Source organism: Leptodactylus fuscus, chromosome 4, assembly GCF_031893055.1.
Source record: "Leptodactylus fuscus isolate aLepFus1 chromosome 4, aLepFus1.hap2, whole genome shotgun sequence".
Lineage (NCBI taxonomy): Eukaryota > Metazoa > Chordata > Amphibia > Anura > Leptodactylidae > Leptodactylus > Leptodactylus fuscus.
Genome location: NC_134268.1, coordinates 45,841,502 through 45,856,776, shown reverse-complemented (window position 1 = coordinate 45,856,776; position 15,275 = coordinate 45,841,502). Strand labels below are relative to the sequence as shown.

Genomic DNA, 15,275 nt, shown 5'->3' with positions numbered 1-15,275 from the left:
TGGCAGCACCATCACTCTCTGTTGGTCACTCAGTGCTAACAGGGACAGCAGAAATACAGATGTAAGGCACATGGTCAGGGGTGAAACAGGATGCTGACACACGGGATCACCTGAGCATCTTCTAAATCAGCGGAAAGGTAATATATGGGATATATTAGAAAGTTGCATAGAATGACCTTTGTATACCAGTAACAAAAAGTAGCTAATTCCAGAAAACTCGCTCTATGTACTGCATTTTTTTAAGTTTTGTTGCACAGCAGTTGTGTGCAGCCACGACTAAGGAACTTAGGGTTTCCGAAACGCGTCAGCCGTGACGCATTATACCAACATTCTCTGGAAATACCTTTTTGCCACCTTCATGACGCTGTACTATTTTAAATGGACCGAATAAAAGTTTAAGATTTTATCCGTGATTGCTGGACTTCCTTTGCTTTTCCACGTGGAGTCGACAGAGTTTATCGTCCGTGCATCCGTGTTCACTACCAGTATACGTGAGTGTTTGACTTTTGAAGGAGACTTTTTATTCAAGATATTTGTTTCTTTGTTGATGGACTGTGTTTTTCCCCCCTTTCCCTTTATCCTGCTTTACTAACTGTGTTTAATACATACATGGTCCATGTTGAGAAATGTGGGTTGTATCTTACTATATGGGGCAAGTTTTAATTGAAATCCATTTACTCATTTGCGGTTTCTTTACTATTTAGGAAAAAAAAGGAGGAGACAGATCAGCCATTTATATAGTTACTTTAATTGAAATTTCACATTGTATTAAAGCATAAATTAACATACATGTGAGAATACAATAATTTTCATCGAAATATTAGATTATACCAGTATCCAATGTCACATCCAGTTCTAAATTGAATTAACATTAGAGCATTCCAGTGTCCAATGTTACATCCAGTTCTAAAGTTATATTAAATTAATCATTGTCAAAGAAAAATGAAAAAAAGAAAAAAAAAACAACGGATATATTTCACACGTACAGGTTTTTGTTTTTTTTTTTAAATGTAATTTGGCTTTAGTAATAGTAGTTCTTCACACTGACCACGTGGATTATTTGCACATTTAGCAGTTTTATTAACATAACTGGAAAAATTTAGCTAATAAAACTCCATGTAAAAGGGACAGTCCCCAAAAAATAGCATCATCAGATAAAATGAGTGAAAAGTTTACTTTTGTAGTGTGAACATACCCTAAATAGTGCAGATGCATAACTCTAAATGAGTCAATAATGTATCACAAGGCCACAATAAGGTTTCAGTAGCTTATAACAAGAAAGGGTTATACTGATATTATTGCTTGATAAGATGCAAAATTGCTGTGACCCTACCACCATGTACTGCATTGCTAAACTCTCTCCCAAAGGCTATAGATAAGATATCCTGAAGCAATGGAGTAGGATGAACTCTGGTTTTCCTTAGCAGTTGATAAGAAGCTCCAACCTTATACTAATCTCAGTTGGTTGCCCTGCTCAGGGTCACTCAGAAGCACTGGAATCAATGGTCTTAAAGGGATCCTATTATTGGATACCCTTTTTTTCTCCCTAACACGTAGGACTAGCCTTAAGAAAGAGGCATCACTGGAGAGTTCTCTCGCAGCATTGGGAATGTCCCCAGTGCTGTTTGAGCGCAGAGGACCACCCCCAGTGCTGTGAGAGAATTTGAAGAAATACTAGGAAAACTGGGATTTCTACCGAACGGCGGCGTGGAGAAGACATCTACAGGTAGGAGAAGAATAGACTTTAAGGATATTCCTACGGGTTAGTGAGAAAAAAAAGGGTATCCAATAATAGGATCCCTTTAAGCTAACCATACATATTAGATGAAATGTCGACCAAACCCAATCATTTTGGCAGGACTGGTTTACCACTTATTGTGTAATGGGCTGTTCCGACTATGCAGGATCGGCAGAATGTGTGTGTCTTTGTACGGTCCAGGGGTTCCCCACCAAACACGCGTTGGGTTGATCGTTATCTATGCGTATGGCCAGCTTTGGTCACTTACTGCCCTCAGCTCCTAACCAGAAAATACTGTGTTCATTATGAGAGCGGTAATACTGAGTGAGTTTGGCTTCTCAGAGGGTAACCACAAGATATGTAGAGGTTTTCCACCATCCATAACCATTACATTATAGTATAACTTGCCAACCAGGTAACTAAGCAGACCTATAAATGTTTGGGCAAATTACAGCTCATGGGTTATTACATAAAATAACATTATTGGTGAGACATTTCCTCATCCTGAGATCTTGGCTCTGTCTTTTTTTTACGAAAAAGAGAAGGGTTCAATAATAATAAGGAATTAAGCCGTAATTAAAGGGAATACAACATATCAACCCAAACAGTGGTTTCCCCTAGTGAACCCACGCTTCCACTGCCAAGAGATCACAGTTTTTCTTAATAAGCAGCAAGGGTAGTTGGCACGGTAAGTGGTGGCCGGCAAAGTGACCTTAACCTATTTGTCTGGTTCTGGTCACAGGCTTCCTATAAAAGGATTTTTTTTTTCTTTTACAAATATTATTCAGGATAAAAATCATTCAGGACATACTGGTATCCCACTAATCCCAAAAACATGTTTTCCTGGTCCATATTCTCTACACGTGCATGATCACTCTACATACTCTACTCTCTTTATAGACTACTAATGGAGTATAACCACATGTCGATGGCCACCTGTCCCGGACCGGAGAAACTGAGGTTAGTCTGCTTCAGACCAGTGGTAAATGCACATTGGGTCCAATGAACTAGGGTCTGTGCATGTCCTGCACATCAGGCGCATGCGCTGTGAAGTTGCGTGTACTCGCACCGGCACAATGCGCATGCATCAGAGGGGTGAAGCAGACTTCAGAGAGTAGACCCTGGACCAACTTCATTTTCTCCTAACTCCATCTACGAGTGCAAGTAAGTTACATAAATTTGGGACTATAAACCCCAACCAGATGGTAAGTTCTTTATAAGAGTTTACAAAAAATTGGCAAATAGAGAAAGTGAAAGAAAAAAACCAATACAGACTTGTCCAGTTGTCCTGGATGACTTCAGCTTACTTATCCTGCACATTACTGGCCACAGAGGTCACGTGCCATAGATACCAGCATCCCCAGAGCAGTCACAATCACGTATGGCATGCAACCACTGTATGGGTATGAACAAAGACTGGCCAGAGACCACCATAATAGAGATGAATTTAACAAGACTTATGTTATCACCTTCCCTGCTAACTTTTACAAAATGCCACACAACCCCTAAGATAAATTAACCTAACAAAAGGTCTGACGTGTAACGTGTCAGTGATAATGGCGCATATTCCAGCTCTAGTGTTCACTGTGATGTCAAGTGGCTTTTACTTGATTCTGGCCCAAGAGCAAAGTGTCTATTATATGGTTTTTAGCCTCCAAATTCCCTCACGAGCGACTGCACGAGCATGAGCCTCTACAGTTGTAGCATGATATACAGTAGCCTAAGAGATAAGGTCAGATACATGTATCAGGGAAAGCTCGTTCCTCCTAATCTGAAGCCAGAAGCCTACCCTGCAAAAGAAGTCATTTATCAGTGCAGGAGCGCCAAGGTCACAAGGTTTATTTTCCTCATCTCTGTAATTTGTGGATAAGATCACCAATATGGGTCCAGTATATCGATAAATCACTTTTTTTGGCTACTAAATATTGTCACTTATCACCAGGATAGCATCACTGTAAATTAGTCAGGTCAGCCTAGTGAACATGGCACCAGGCCCCAATATCACTGGCACTGAAGGGACCATATGTAAGATGTTGATTGATTTTGGTCACGTGAGTGTGTTTGGCTTTGATCACCTTAGTCTCATGGCTTTATGGATATGTTTTTAACCAGGTCGCAATGAATACTGATGGATATGATTGGTTCATAAGGAATCCATCACTTTAAGGCTGCGTGCTACCATATTCTTCTTACAATATAAAAAATACCCCCTATACACACACACACACACACGATAGAAAGCTATGCCAATGTGAAACAAGCCCTAAAATTCCTTTGATACTTCTGTAAAATTTTTGCTTATAGGGGTTGTCCCTTGAACCTTTGCCTCGCTCCACATTCAACCTGAACGCAGAAAGACTGAAAGTGGGTGGGGCTGTTGATGGTAGCGCTCCCATTCACTTCAATGGGTTAGAGATTGCAGATGTCACTGGAGCAATTTCTTCCTGTGCAGAGTCCTGGCCTTCCAACACTTCAAGGGAGTCTATCACCTCCCCTAAATATATTCAATGGTGACTACCTAAACAGAGAGCACATTACAGGGATACACAACATACTTTTTTATGTATGTAACTGTGATAGAATTGGAGAAAGACAACTGTTAAGTCTAATGCAGTTGTTGACTGGGGGCGTACCTTCAGAGGCTCAAGTAGGATTGGTGATAGGACGGACCAATCTCCACTACAATGGGTGTGCAGGCAGAAGATGGCAGGAGTCTAAATTGTTTCTCCCTGTAACGTGATCTGGAACATGATGGAGATAGATGAATAAGCTTGCACGTGGAAGAGATACCACTAAGTGAGGTTTTTTTTCACATTTTTTTTTTGAAGGGTTGCCTTTTTCTTGCTTAATTTACAGTGGATCTTTCAGGCAAGAGATCTGTAGCTTAGCACACATATGTTTGCATGATGCTCCTATGAACTTTCTATTGGTATGCTTAGAGGAGGTGACAGACTCCCTTTAAAGCTTCAACCCTTCTCTCTGCTTTGTGTTATGGCTCTAATGTCTCCTGCTAGAATTTAGGACTCAGGTCACTGCACAGGAAGGTACTAAAACCATGATGGTTGCAAATGCATGACTATCCACAGTGCTATGTTTAGACTCGTTGACTCCTCGACTATCTAGCACAGTCAGACTTCCCGAAACATATTTATTTTCTCCTATAAACATTCTCTTTCCTCCAGTTGGATGTGGACTCCATATGACATACTGTGAACCATTTAGTACATAAGCAAGACGCCTGCATCTCTACCATGCATCAAACCCAAAATGCCCTGAAATGCTGGCACAGTCTGATGGCACTCAGTCATTTGGCAGTGTGCCCCTATGAATATACTAATTAAAATGATCCAAGAGATAACATCTGTTCACACTCATTAGCAGGATATGGTTATGGAGACAAGTTCTTAATTTATCTTACGAGACTTCAGACCGAAACACATTTCATCTTACAAAGTGTGAACCTCAGAGATTTCGATCTTGAACTCCAGTGGCTGCAGGCTGTGCACTTGGACACTACACTTAGGGCATGAGAAATACATGTCGGACGTGTAGCTGCTTTTAATGCAATAGTAGCAAAAGACATGGGTGCAACCGATAGTATGAGGCATGGTGGGCCATTCCCCACACAAACAGCACTCCTTGCAGATGATGGTGAGTGATGGGTCAGTAAGGCGCAGTCCTTTGACTGGTCTGCACCAGGAGAACAGCTTCGTTTTGAGCTTTTGGGTGTTAATAAGGGGCAGAAGAAAAATCAAAAATTCTGCAAATCCGTGCCACAAAATTTCCCTGTTCATGTAATCAAAGCCAACTTGACGGATACCTTGGGGTTTGTTGAAAACAGACCGGATTCCTAGCAGTCGTTCAGTCAGCGTTGCAAATTTTCCTTGCTGTAGAAAAATTAGGAAATTTAAGAGCCCCAAAACCCTGATGAGCCCGGAGGCAAGAGTAATGAAATGCTTCATCCTGTGAAACGATGACCCCAAAACGTTATTACTGAATAGGTCATAGGACCTCTCCTCCATCCATTTACCCCCAACCGATAACAGTGCGAACCACACTTTCTGCTGTTTATTAAGCGGTCGGTAAGTCTGCGTCTTAGACAAGTCGTTTTTGTAATGAATGTTTAGAATTGCCTGGCCCACCGTCGCGTTCTTGGAATAGACAGTGTATCTCCACAGAAACAGCCATAAAAACGATTTAATCTCGGGCTCAAAGCGACTCAAAAGTCCAGGTCTGAAGCCTTGAAAACAAGTGTTAAACTGAGTCCAGATTAGTTGCTCCAACGCCTTGTTTAACTCTATAGCATCCAGTTGGCTAATTCTTAATACAGGATTTATGTCTTCCATATTGGTTTTAGCCATGGCCATTTCAGCTGCAGGGAAATAATTCTGGTTATTTAACATGCAGAATAATGATCTGAATAAAAAATACTTGTAGGTCAGAACACAAACTAGAATCAAAGTCAATGTAAGCTTCAAGAAGGCAGACTATGATAAAAGCTAGAGCCATGGGTATCCCAGAGACTCCCTGCCTGACTATGGTTTGGGTCCCAACAATGTCACGTCAAGTACCTTGGTTTCTTCACAGTCTAAAGACTTCTAAAGTTAAAGACACTCCAGTTTACAATAAAAAACTCATATGTGTTTTATGTGTAGGTAATATACCCGATAACCTCCTTTTAATATTCTTGGCGTAGTTAATTTACTTTCCAATCCCCTCTTTATTTCTGTAAAATGGTAACTAGCTTCTTAGACTGTACCCCACACACTCCCCCCTCCATTCTCGGCTGGTCCATCCAAATATCTAAAGGGGTTCTTCTGTGCAGGATATTCTGATATTGACCTGACTGATTTCTGACCAGGACTGCCGGGTGACCTAAACTACAGCTAGTATACCACTGAGAAAGGACTCCGCCTGCCTGATCATAGGTATTGTGTTATTGAACGGGTGTGTTCAGTCCTTAAAGACATCAGTCATAGCTAACGGACAATAGAGACTACCCTAGTGGAAGTGACCAGGAGACAAGGGGAAATCTCTACCTATTTGTGGGGGCTCTATGGTGTATAAAATGCATTCTCTTAGGACTCCCGTCCCTGATTTATCCCAGCAGGCCCTCATTATCTCCTCTAAGTCTTGTGACCCACCCTCTCTATACAAATGATTTACTTCAGATCTATTAAAAATGACTGCAAAGGAAACACGGAAGAGCTGCCTAAGGCAGGCTATGAGGCCAATACTCTTATTTTTACTACTTTTATTTTTTAAATGTCAACCAAAAAAATTCAAGCTAAAGAATGAGCGTTCTCGCTGGGAGAAGGAGCAGGTGGACGGGGAGCGATCGGGGAATTCAAAAATTTACATCATAATCCTTTCAATTGTTTTGCAAATTCTTGACTCCCCCCTTTGGACTAATACAATATGCAGAAACTAGCTTAAAAATAATACTATATAATGGGAGTCAAAGAATAAAATAGGTAAAGAGCATCACGGTACAAAAAAAATGAAATCATATTCTACTGCATTGTTCACACTTAAAGAATAGGATTCACCAAAACTTGCGGTGTGTTGTATAGCCCTCAGCAGGTGTAGACCTCCTAAACGTCCAGCTTGAGTTTGACTGACTGCTTCCTGAATTTCGCATTATTCTGTCCACCCATGGTCAAAACATACATAGATAGTTGACCCCATGCTTGAAGTGTACAGCAGAAGCCAGGAACAAAAGCTCGGCTTCTGCAGGTGGGCCTGACTATTGTATTGTGATTATCTGATGAAAGAATAAAATTGTATGTGGGGAGAAAAAGGAAAACTAAATGCACCGCAGTCCAGAGACTATTCATGAAATACTCGACTCTGCTACCTATTGACATTCGCTCAACGTCACATGAATATCATGTTGTAACAAAGAATGACCCCAGATCTGCAGACAAAACCTGAGAACAAAGGGAGGTTCTCTCTCTTGAGGTCACTGCACTAACAAAAAGAAAAGTCAAACTACTGAAGCCAAATTGTGCACATGCATAAAATGTGGAGGCGAGCCCACTGCAGCCATTTGCCGGCTTATATTCCCTGTAGGCCAATTTAAGTGAGCACCTTCCAAGCAAATGATATGTGCAAGAATGCTGCGCCGGATTTTCCCGTCTGTGCCTGGAGTAAATAAATAAGAACTCGCTACATTAATTCTCATGTATTACTCCAAATGCAACCAAAGGATGTTTTCGCCTGCTCATTCTTAAGAAAAATAATTTTTTTATTATATATATATATATATATATATATATATATGTGTGTGTGTGTGTGTGTGTGTGTGTGTGTGTGTGAGAACACAGACCACCATAGGGCTGGGATATATTATACAACAAATGAACAGTCAGTTGTTGTAGTGGTTATGCATAAACCAGGGAAAATGGATGTGAGAGACAGTGATAAGCTACATTGTGATGACCAGACTGGATCAGAATATGTCTAAAGTGGAAGATCTTGTGGGGTTTTTCTTGTACGGCGATTATAACCTACAAAAAGTGGTTCAAAGAAGGTCAGCCGGTGAACCGATAACAAGGTCATGGATGCCCAAGGCTCACTGATGTGTGTGGGTAGTGAAGCTAGTCTGATTCACTTCCACAGAAGAACTACTGTAGCATAAATTGCTGAAAATGTTAAAGCTGGCCATGAAAGAAAGGTGTCAGAACACACCGGGCGTCACAGCGTGCTATAGGGCTGTGTATACTCAGACCAGACTGAAAGACCATGCTGACCTCTATCCACCTCAGAAAGGCACGTAAGCATCAAAAGTAGAGCACAGAGCAATGGAAGAAGGTGGTCTTGTAAGGTGTGGTTCACATCTGCGCCCGGTTTCAGTTATGCAGGTTTCCGTTTCCTACCTGAAACTGGACAGGAGACGGAAACCTGCAGGCATTTTTCAAACTCATTCATTTGAATGGGTTTGAAAAGTGTCCGGCCATGAGCGGCGGTGAGCATTTTGTGCTCTCCGCGGTGAATGTTTTTTTTTAACCAGACACAGAGTTGGACATGCAGGTTTACAAAAAAAAAAAAAAAACCGTTTCACCGCGGACAGCCCAAAACACTCACGGCCAGATCCAGTCTGACAGGTTAACGTCTTCTGCCGGCAGAAGACGGAAACCTAAGTACGGAGACCGAACACTGGTGTGAGCCCAGCGTAAGATGAATCTTGAAGGGTGGAGTGAGTCACTCACTTGACTGGCACGAGATATGCACTATGGAAAAAGGACAGATGGACAGAAGCTCTGGGGACAATGTAATGCTGGGAAACTTTTGTCAGGGCATTCCTTTGGAGGTCACTTTGACATGTGATGTACCACCGACCTAAACATTGCTGCAGACCAAGAACGGTCCATCATGGCAATGGTGTTTCCTAATGTCAGTGGAATCTTTCAGCAGGATAAGGTGTCCCTCCACACTGCAAAAACTGTTCAGTAATGGTTGAGAAATACAGGGTTTTGGCTTGGCTTCCAAACTTCTCAGATATCAGTTCGATTTGCGCCATGTGCAATTTGCTGCTATTATTTCAGCAGCTCAACACGATACCTTCAGAGGACTCAAGGAGGTCAATGGCAGTACAAGGGGCACCTACTCTATATTGGGTTGGTGCCCAATGAGGGGTGTTTGTATGTACACAATATATACCTTATACAATATCAAGCACATACTGTATGTCCTCAATTCCTTGGATTAGAATCTTCTGCTTTCTTCATCCATTAGACATATAACAGAACAACACGGACCATCTAGACGGCAGGCCCTGTGTCCCTCTGATGTGCTTCTGAGTAGTACTCGTAGGGAGTCAAAAATGCGTCAGAACACTATGTAGATAGTCTGCGTTGCTTTGTTTTTATCTAATAGATGAAGAAAGCAGAAGATTCGAGTCCAAGGAAGGGCTGATTTTTATTTGTTCTTGATGTTTTTGAAGTCTTCAGAAGGTGTAGGAAACCTGTGAGGTGAGCAGACATTTATTTTCCCCTGCCATAATAGTCTGTCCTACAGGTGAGGACTATGTACAATACCATCCTTCACTACTTTAGAAGCTCATGAACCATGGACATGACCCTTGCTTTGTGGGAGATGTCCACATTGTACATTTCTTATTGGTTATAGGAATGGTCTGAACAGGTACGTAGTGGTTTCTATTCTCATTCTAAGACATTTTCTGCTCTTCTTTTTTGCCTAATTTATAGTTATTTGGATAATGTATATATCTCCAACAAGAACACATTTCATACCTTTACTGGTGGTGTGTGATTGGCACAATGTAATGGCCTCCTCTTTATACAAGCAACCTGAAAAGTGAATATGCATAGTTATCAGTGATCAGCAAGACATACGGACAGTAATGACATCCTTTATTTTGAGGGTTACTCTCTTCTTGACAAATCACTGCGGAGATGGGAATAACTGGTCTCCATCACAGCCCATAGGAAAGGCTTACTTGCTGCTCTACACTGTCCCTATAACTTCCATATAGGACAGAGTAGCACAGCTGAGCTACACTACTTTGCAGTTACAGAAACAGTGTACCTAGACGTGTGATGCTGTTTCCGTAGCTTCGCTTCTCCTCTATGGGAGTTACGGGAATGGCATGCGGCTGTACTGCTCAGGTATTCCCGCAGGTCCTGCTCTAAGATTTGTGACTTGGGAGCAATTATCCCCTTTTCAGCAACTATTTGCTAAGTAGGGAACAACCCTTTAAATTTGATCACAGGTGTTAAAGGGGTATTCCAACCTGACACATTTATCACCTATCCCAAAGGCAGTACGGGTTTGACTACTCAGCGGTTTTCACATGTGCTGAGGCTCCCCATTCTAGAGAGCGATGGCGCCTCCACCAGTTGGACACCTATCAATCAACTATCTAGTGGAAAAGTGATCAATACTTCAGGCTAGAATACCCCTTTAATTGTCCAATAAAAGGTATAAAAAGCTAGATTTTGTCTTCTTCACCATTTCCAACTTATACAAGGATACACTCATAACCCATTGACTCCCATTCTAAAAAATGCACACTGTGCGGTATTGTTTTTTGCAGATTTTCTTTGTATTGTAGAGAGAGTACAGACATGACAGACATGCCATTATGGCCTTTTAACGGTGATGCCAAATGAACACTGTAATGACCTATTGTAGGATATGAATACATTTGGCACATACATCAAAAGGCGTTGTGGCACATGTAAGACCTGTACACTATAAATGTGGTGTGGACATGGCCTAATCCATTGGTATCATTATAGCCATGTACATAGGCTATTTCCATTTACACACTGAATTGAGAAACCTTACTCTCCAGGGTCTTCATTGCACCTACCAGATGAGCTGATCTATGTCCTCCGGTAAACAAAGGCATCAACTTTTTCCTTTCCTCTTTGTCTCCGACTTCTAGGGCTTCACAGATCTGCAATACATTACACAGAGTTTGGCTGAGCGCTCTGGTTGTATTAAGTTTTAGACATGATCCCATATCAAGTAAACACATCCTCCTCGCCTAAGTAGGTGTCACATACCAAACTGCAGCCTATAGTAACTGTATGAGGACAGCTGTTCTTTAGATCAACCATCCGCTCTGATCAGTAAAATCTCTAGAAAAAAAATTAAAAGTACACAAGATGCAGCAGGGACAAGAGATTGTAAGGTTCAGGTCATGGCTCAGCCTGTGTACGGCAGAAGTTTATCCCCTATTTACCAATGACTCCCCCGATTCCTGACACCTCCGATTTCATGTTGGGTGCAGCCAGGAATCCCATCATATGACACGTCTATCAATTCACTGCACCATTCAAGATACACGTCAAATGATTAGGATTTCCATATTTTCTATATGTTCTCAATACAGATAGCAGTCATGTGATAGTCATCTGTTTGGCTGTGTTCATACACTGCAGCGGCAGGGCAGTATTTGTCATGGTTTACGGAACGGCTAGAAAAACACTCATGTTTTGACAGGATTTTTTGAAAATGACAGCGAAAAGCACAATGTCTTAATAAGGCTTCATGCACATGACCGTGTGAATTGTCAGTGTACTAGCCATGCAAACATGACCCATTCTTTTCTATGGCCACATACACACGGACCCGGCTCATGCACATGGCCGCATGCATGAGGCCTAACTCAGGCCTTGTTCACATCTGCATTGGTATTCCGTCCGGGGAAGTTCGCAAGAGTACCCCCCGCCAAATGGAATACCGAACAGAACTGCAAGCAGTGTACCAGTGAAAGCACATGGACCCCATAGACTATAATGGAGTCTGTGTGCTTGCCGCCAGATCTCCTGAGGGATCATGCGGACAGAAAAGTAGTTCACAATCTACCTTCCTGCCCGCATGATTAGTGCAAGCAGCATGCGGCAAGCACATGGACCCCATTCTAGTCTTTGGGGTCCGTGTGCTTTTACTGCACAGCGCTTGCAATTGCGTTTGGTATTCCGTTTGGAGGGTAACATATAGTTCAGTGCACAGTCGAACAATCACCCATTCAAACTTAATCTAATATTGTTTGTGTGGTTTGGGGAAACAAGGAGCAGAGCACCACTGGTCAGCGGAGGTTCCCAGAAGCTATATCCCTAAAAATCTGACATTAAAGTTGAAGAAGACCAGTAGTCAGCTCTCCTGATATGTTATAGAGCAGTTCTGCAGCATCTTTTCTCATTACTCAACATTGTGCTGTTCCTCTGTTATTCCTCCTGGGAATAAACCCCTGAGATGTCCCTACACAGTCTAACACTGTCGGTGCTAACCATACCAGCCTGTATAGGTTCGCGACCCTTTAACAAGGAGAATGGTAAAAGTTTAATTTACTCCTATATTTCTACAAATAATGATAAAGAAACAGCCCATTGCAAGGTTATTAGAAAACATGATCCAGAATTATCTCAAGAAGAATGCAAAGATTTACTAAAACAGTCAGGCAAGCGGACGCGTTCTCTTCAGTATCCCATCAAGTGAATAGATCAGCAATATTTCTAGGTGTAATGTCCCTTTAAAGCTCGAGTACATTATATGTATGTATATTCATAATACCCAACATGCAGATGCTACAAGGAGCTGCGGATACAAAATATAAGTTGGAGTCATTAAAACTGCTCAAAATAAAATTCATCTGTAAATTCACTTTCCAGCAGAAATGTTTCATAGATATATTTCTAAGGGAACTCCATGATCCAGATTCTATACTGATGGAATAAGAACGTCACATGGTGCTATATGATCTGTAGATATGCACGGATACGTGATCTGTATTGTACATATGCTGTATAAAACTGATCTGAGGCTTTATTCAGAGGACTGTAAAGTAACCACATATTAGTAGTATTTATATTATAGCTCAGCCATGGACCCTATAAGTTACAAGTAAGCTAAACATTATTGCTGTATGTATAGGACTAAATGAGTCCTAATGCAGTGGATATGGTCCTTTGTTGCTGACCGATGTAGTACCCCTTAAAAGGGGTCTGTCACCAGTTTTGATCCTGCAAATCTACTGCCAGGTTTAGATCAGAACCTGGATATAATTTATATGTCCTGGATGGTTTTACTAGCAGTACCTTTCACTACCCGCACCTATTCTAGTTCTTCACACCTGTTAATAGGCGCTGCTCCACTGATTCCAGCAGAGTTGGGATTTTCTCTCTAGTCTCCACTGTTCCCAAGCTGCACAAGGCAGAGGTGGTAAAAGGGGTAATCCATGGAACAGAAAGTCACAGCAGTCGATGGTCCCACTTACTAATATACATGCCGCTCCCCTGTCACAATGATTCTGTAAATTGTATTATACCCCTGCTTTGGGGATTCTAGGTCATGTGACCAGCCCGGACCAACTACTTGGCCTCAGTGTAGAGCAGGATTGGTCACATGTTCTACAGTTCTCTGTGTCAGGAGACCGAACCAGGAGGCTTCTGATCCTCAAGCAGTGTTATAAAATCCACAGAAATGGCTTTATGGGGGATCAGTATGTATAAGTGTGACCATCTACTTCAGCGAATACACTAAAAGGATTTGTTCTTATCCTGTGGACAATCCCTTTAATCCTACATATGATGGTATTGCAAGTGCTACTTGTGCACTCTCTTGGCTCTCTCCACAATATATCCCACTAATCTGTGTCAGCTGCAGCGTCCAACCAGGAAAACCGAGTAGAGGGGAGGTGCTGCTCCATGCAGAGAGTGGTAGTGCTAGGGACCGCCCACTGAGCACTTGCAGTGGCAGCATATGTCAGATTAAAGGGATTTTCCAGGCCTAGGTTATGGCAAAGAGATGGTAATGTGTGTGTGAGCACTGCGGCCTTCACTGAATACCAAGATCAGTCCTGTACATTATATAGGGTCTGTGCTTTGTATTACAGCTCCCATTGACTTGAACAGGACTGATATGCTCATATACCATGTGACCTATACAAGTGATGTCATCAGCTGTAGTGCTAGTCCATGACATCATCAAACAGCTGATCAGCGGGGATGTTGGCTGTTGTACCACTGCGGGTCACATATTTATGGCTTATCCTAAGGTTAGGACAACAATATAGAAGTCCTGGAATCCTTTTTTGTATACTGCTGCTATATACTCCACACAGTCATGTATACACAGGTCCTGCTAGCAGAGGTGCGGGGTGAATACTGCTGACACACTACTACACCATCTGTCAGCCATCACATGAGCAGTCTCCACTGTCTCACTAATAATCCTGCCATGTATCTACAGCCAGTCTGCCAATACTCTCCAGGCCAACCAATCACATGCCAGCTTTAATGCTGCCACAGCAGGATTCACATAAAGAGATGATCTGATTGGGCCGCCTACACCAACCAGTCTCCAGCCTCACATCCCTCTCTATATGGGCGCAATCTGTTATGTGCAGTACAAACAGGGGATCTGAGACTCAGCAGCTGCTAGAGAACTACAAGTCCCAGAATGCATCGCTGAGCACGAGCAGGCATTGCACTAGAGCTGGAGAGTGACACGGTGGAGCTGCTGCAGGCACAATGGACGCACAGTGATAGAACATGGAGCACTCACAGGCAGCAGCACTCACTGATCTCCAGGACATAAACAACCTTCCCTCTGCAGCTGTCACTGCTACTTCCTGGATGTCTGCAGTCACGTGGCTGAGCTTTAACTACGGAACCCTGCAGAGGCCAAAATATCAGAGACTGCGTGAGTTATGAAGTCCCAGAAACTGCTCCCTGTGGCAAATAGCTGAATAGTGACTGATGCTCTGATGTGAGCAAGCTACACATAGGCCGATAGATAGATAGATAGATAGATAGATAGATAGATAGATAGATAGATAGATAGATAGATAGATAGATAGATAGATGCATAAGTATATAGACACATGTATAGCTTTAAGATGTAGAAAAACCATGGATCTATGTAGAAATACTTTACTCGAGTGTGTATAAATGACTTGTCAAACAAATGTTTGGGTACAGATAGATAGAGACATTAGTAAGATGCATCTCTGAGAGACAAAGGATAGCAGGATGGAACTGTTATAGGGTCTTTAGCATGGTAT

The 15,275-nt window shown here is 42.1% G+C and overlaps 1 protein-coding gene across 1 annotated transcript; it reads right to left on the bottom strand.

Moving 5' to 3' along the window:
- Window positions 1–728: 728 nt before the first annotated feature.
- On the bottom strand, window positions 729–14,840 carry PEX2 (peroxisomal biogenesis factor 2). The gene is made up of 4 exons (XM_075270463.1): window positions 14,777–14,840; window positions 11,076–11,162; window positions 9,994–10,050; window positions 729–6,110 (listed from the first exon to the last, which is right to left on the bottom strand). Exon 4 carries the CDS (start codon window positions 6,103–6,105, stop codon window positions 5,185–5,187), a length of 921 nt encoding a protein of 306 aa, XP_075126564.1. The 5' UTR covers window positions 6,106–6,110; window positions 9,994–10,050; window positions 11,076–11,162; window positions 14,777–14,840; the 3' UTR covers window positions 729–5,184.
- Between the last annotated feature and the right edge of the window lie 435 nt (window positions 14,841–15,275).

What these genes read in the sequence shown, in the direction of transcription:
- PEX2 (XM_075270463.1), bottom strand. Translation starts at nt 6,105, where the DNA reads ATGGCCATGGCTAAAACCAATATGGAAGACATAAATCCTGTATTAAGA.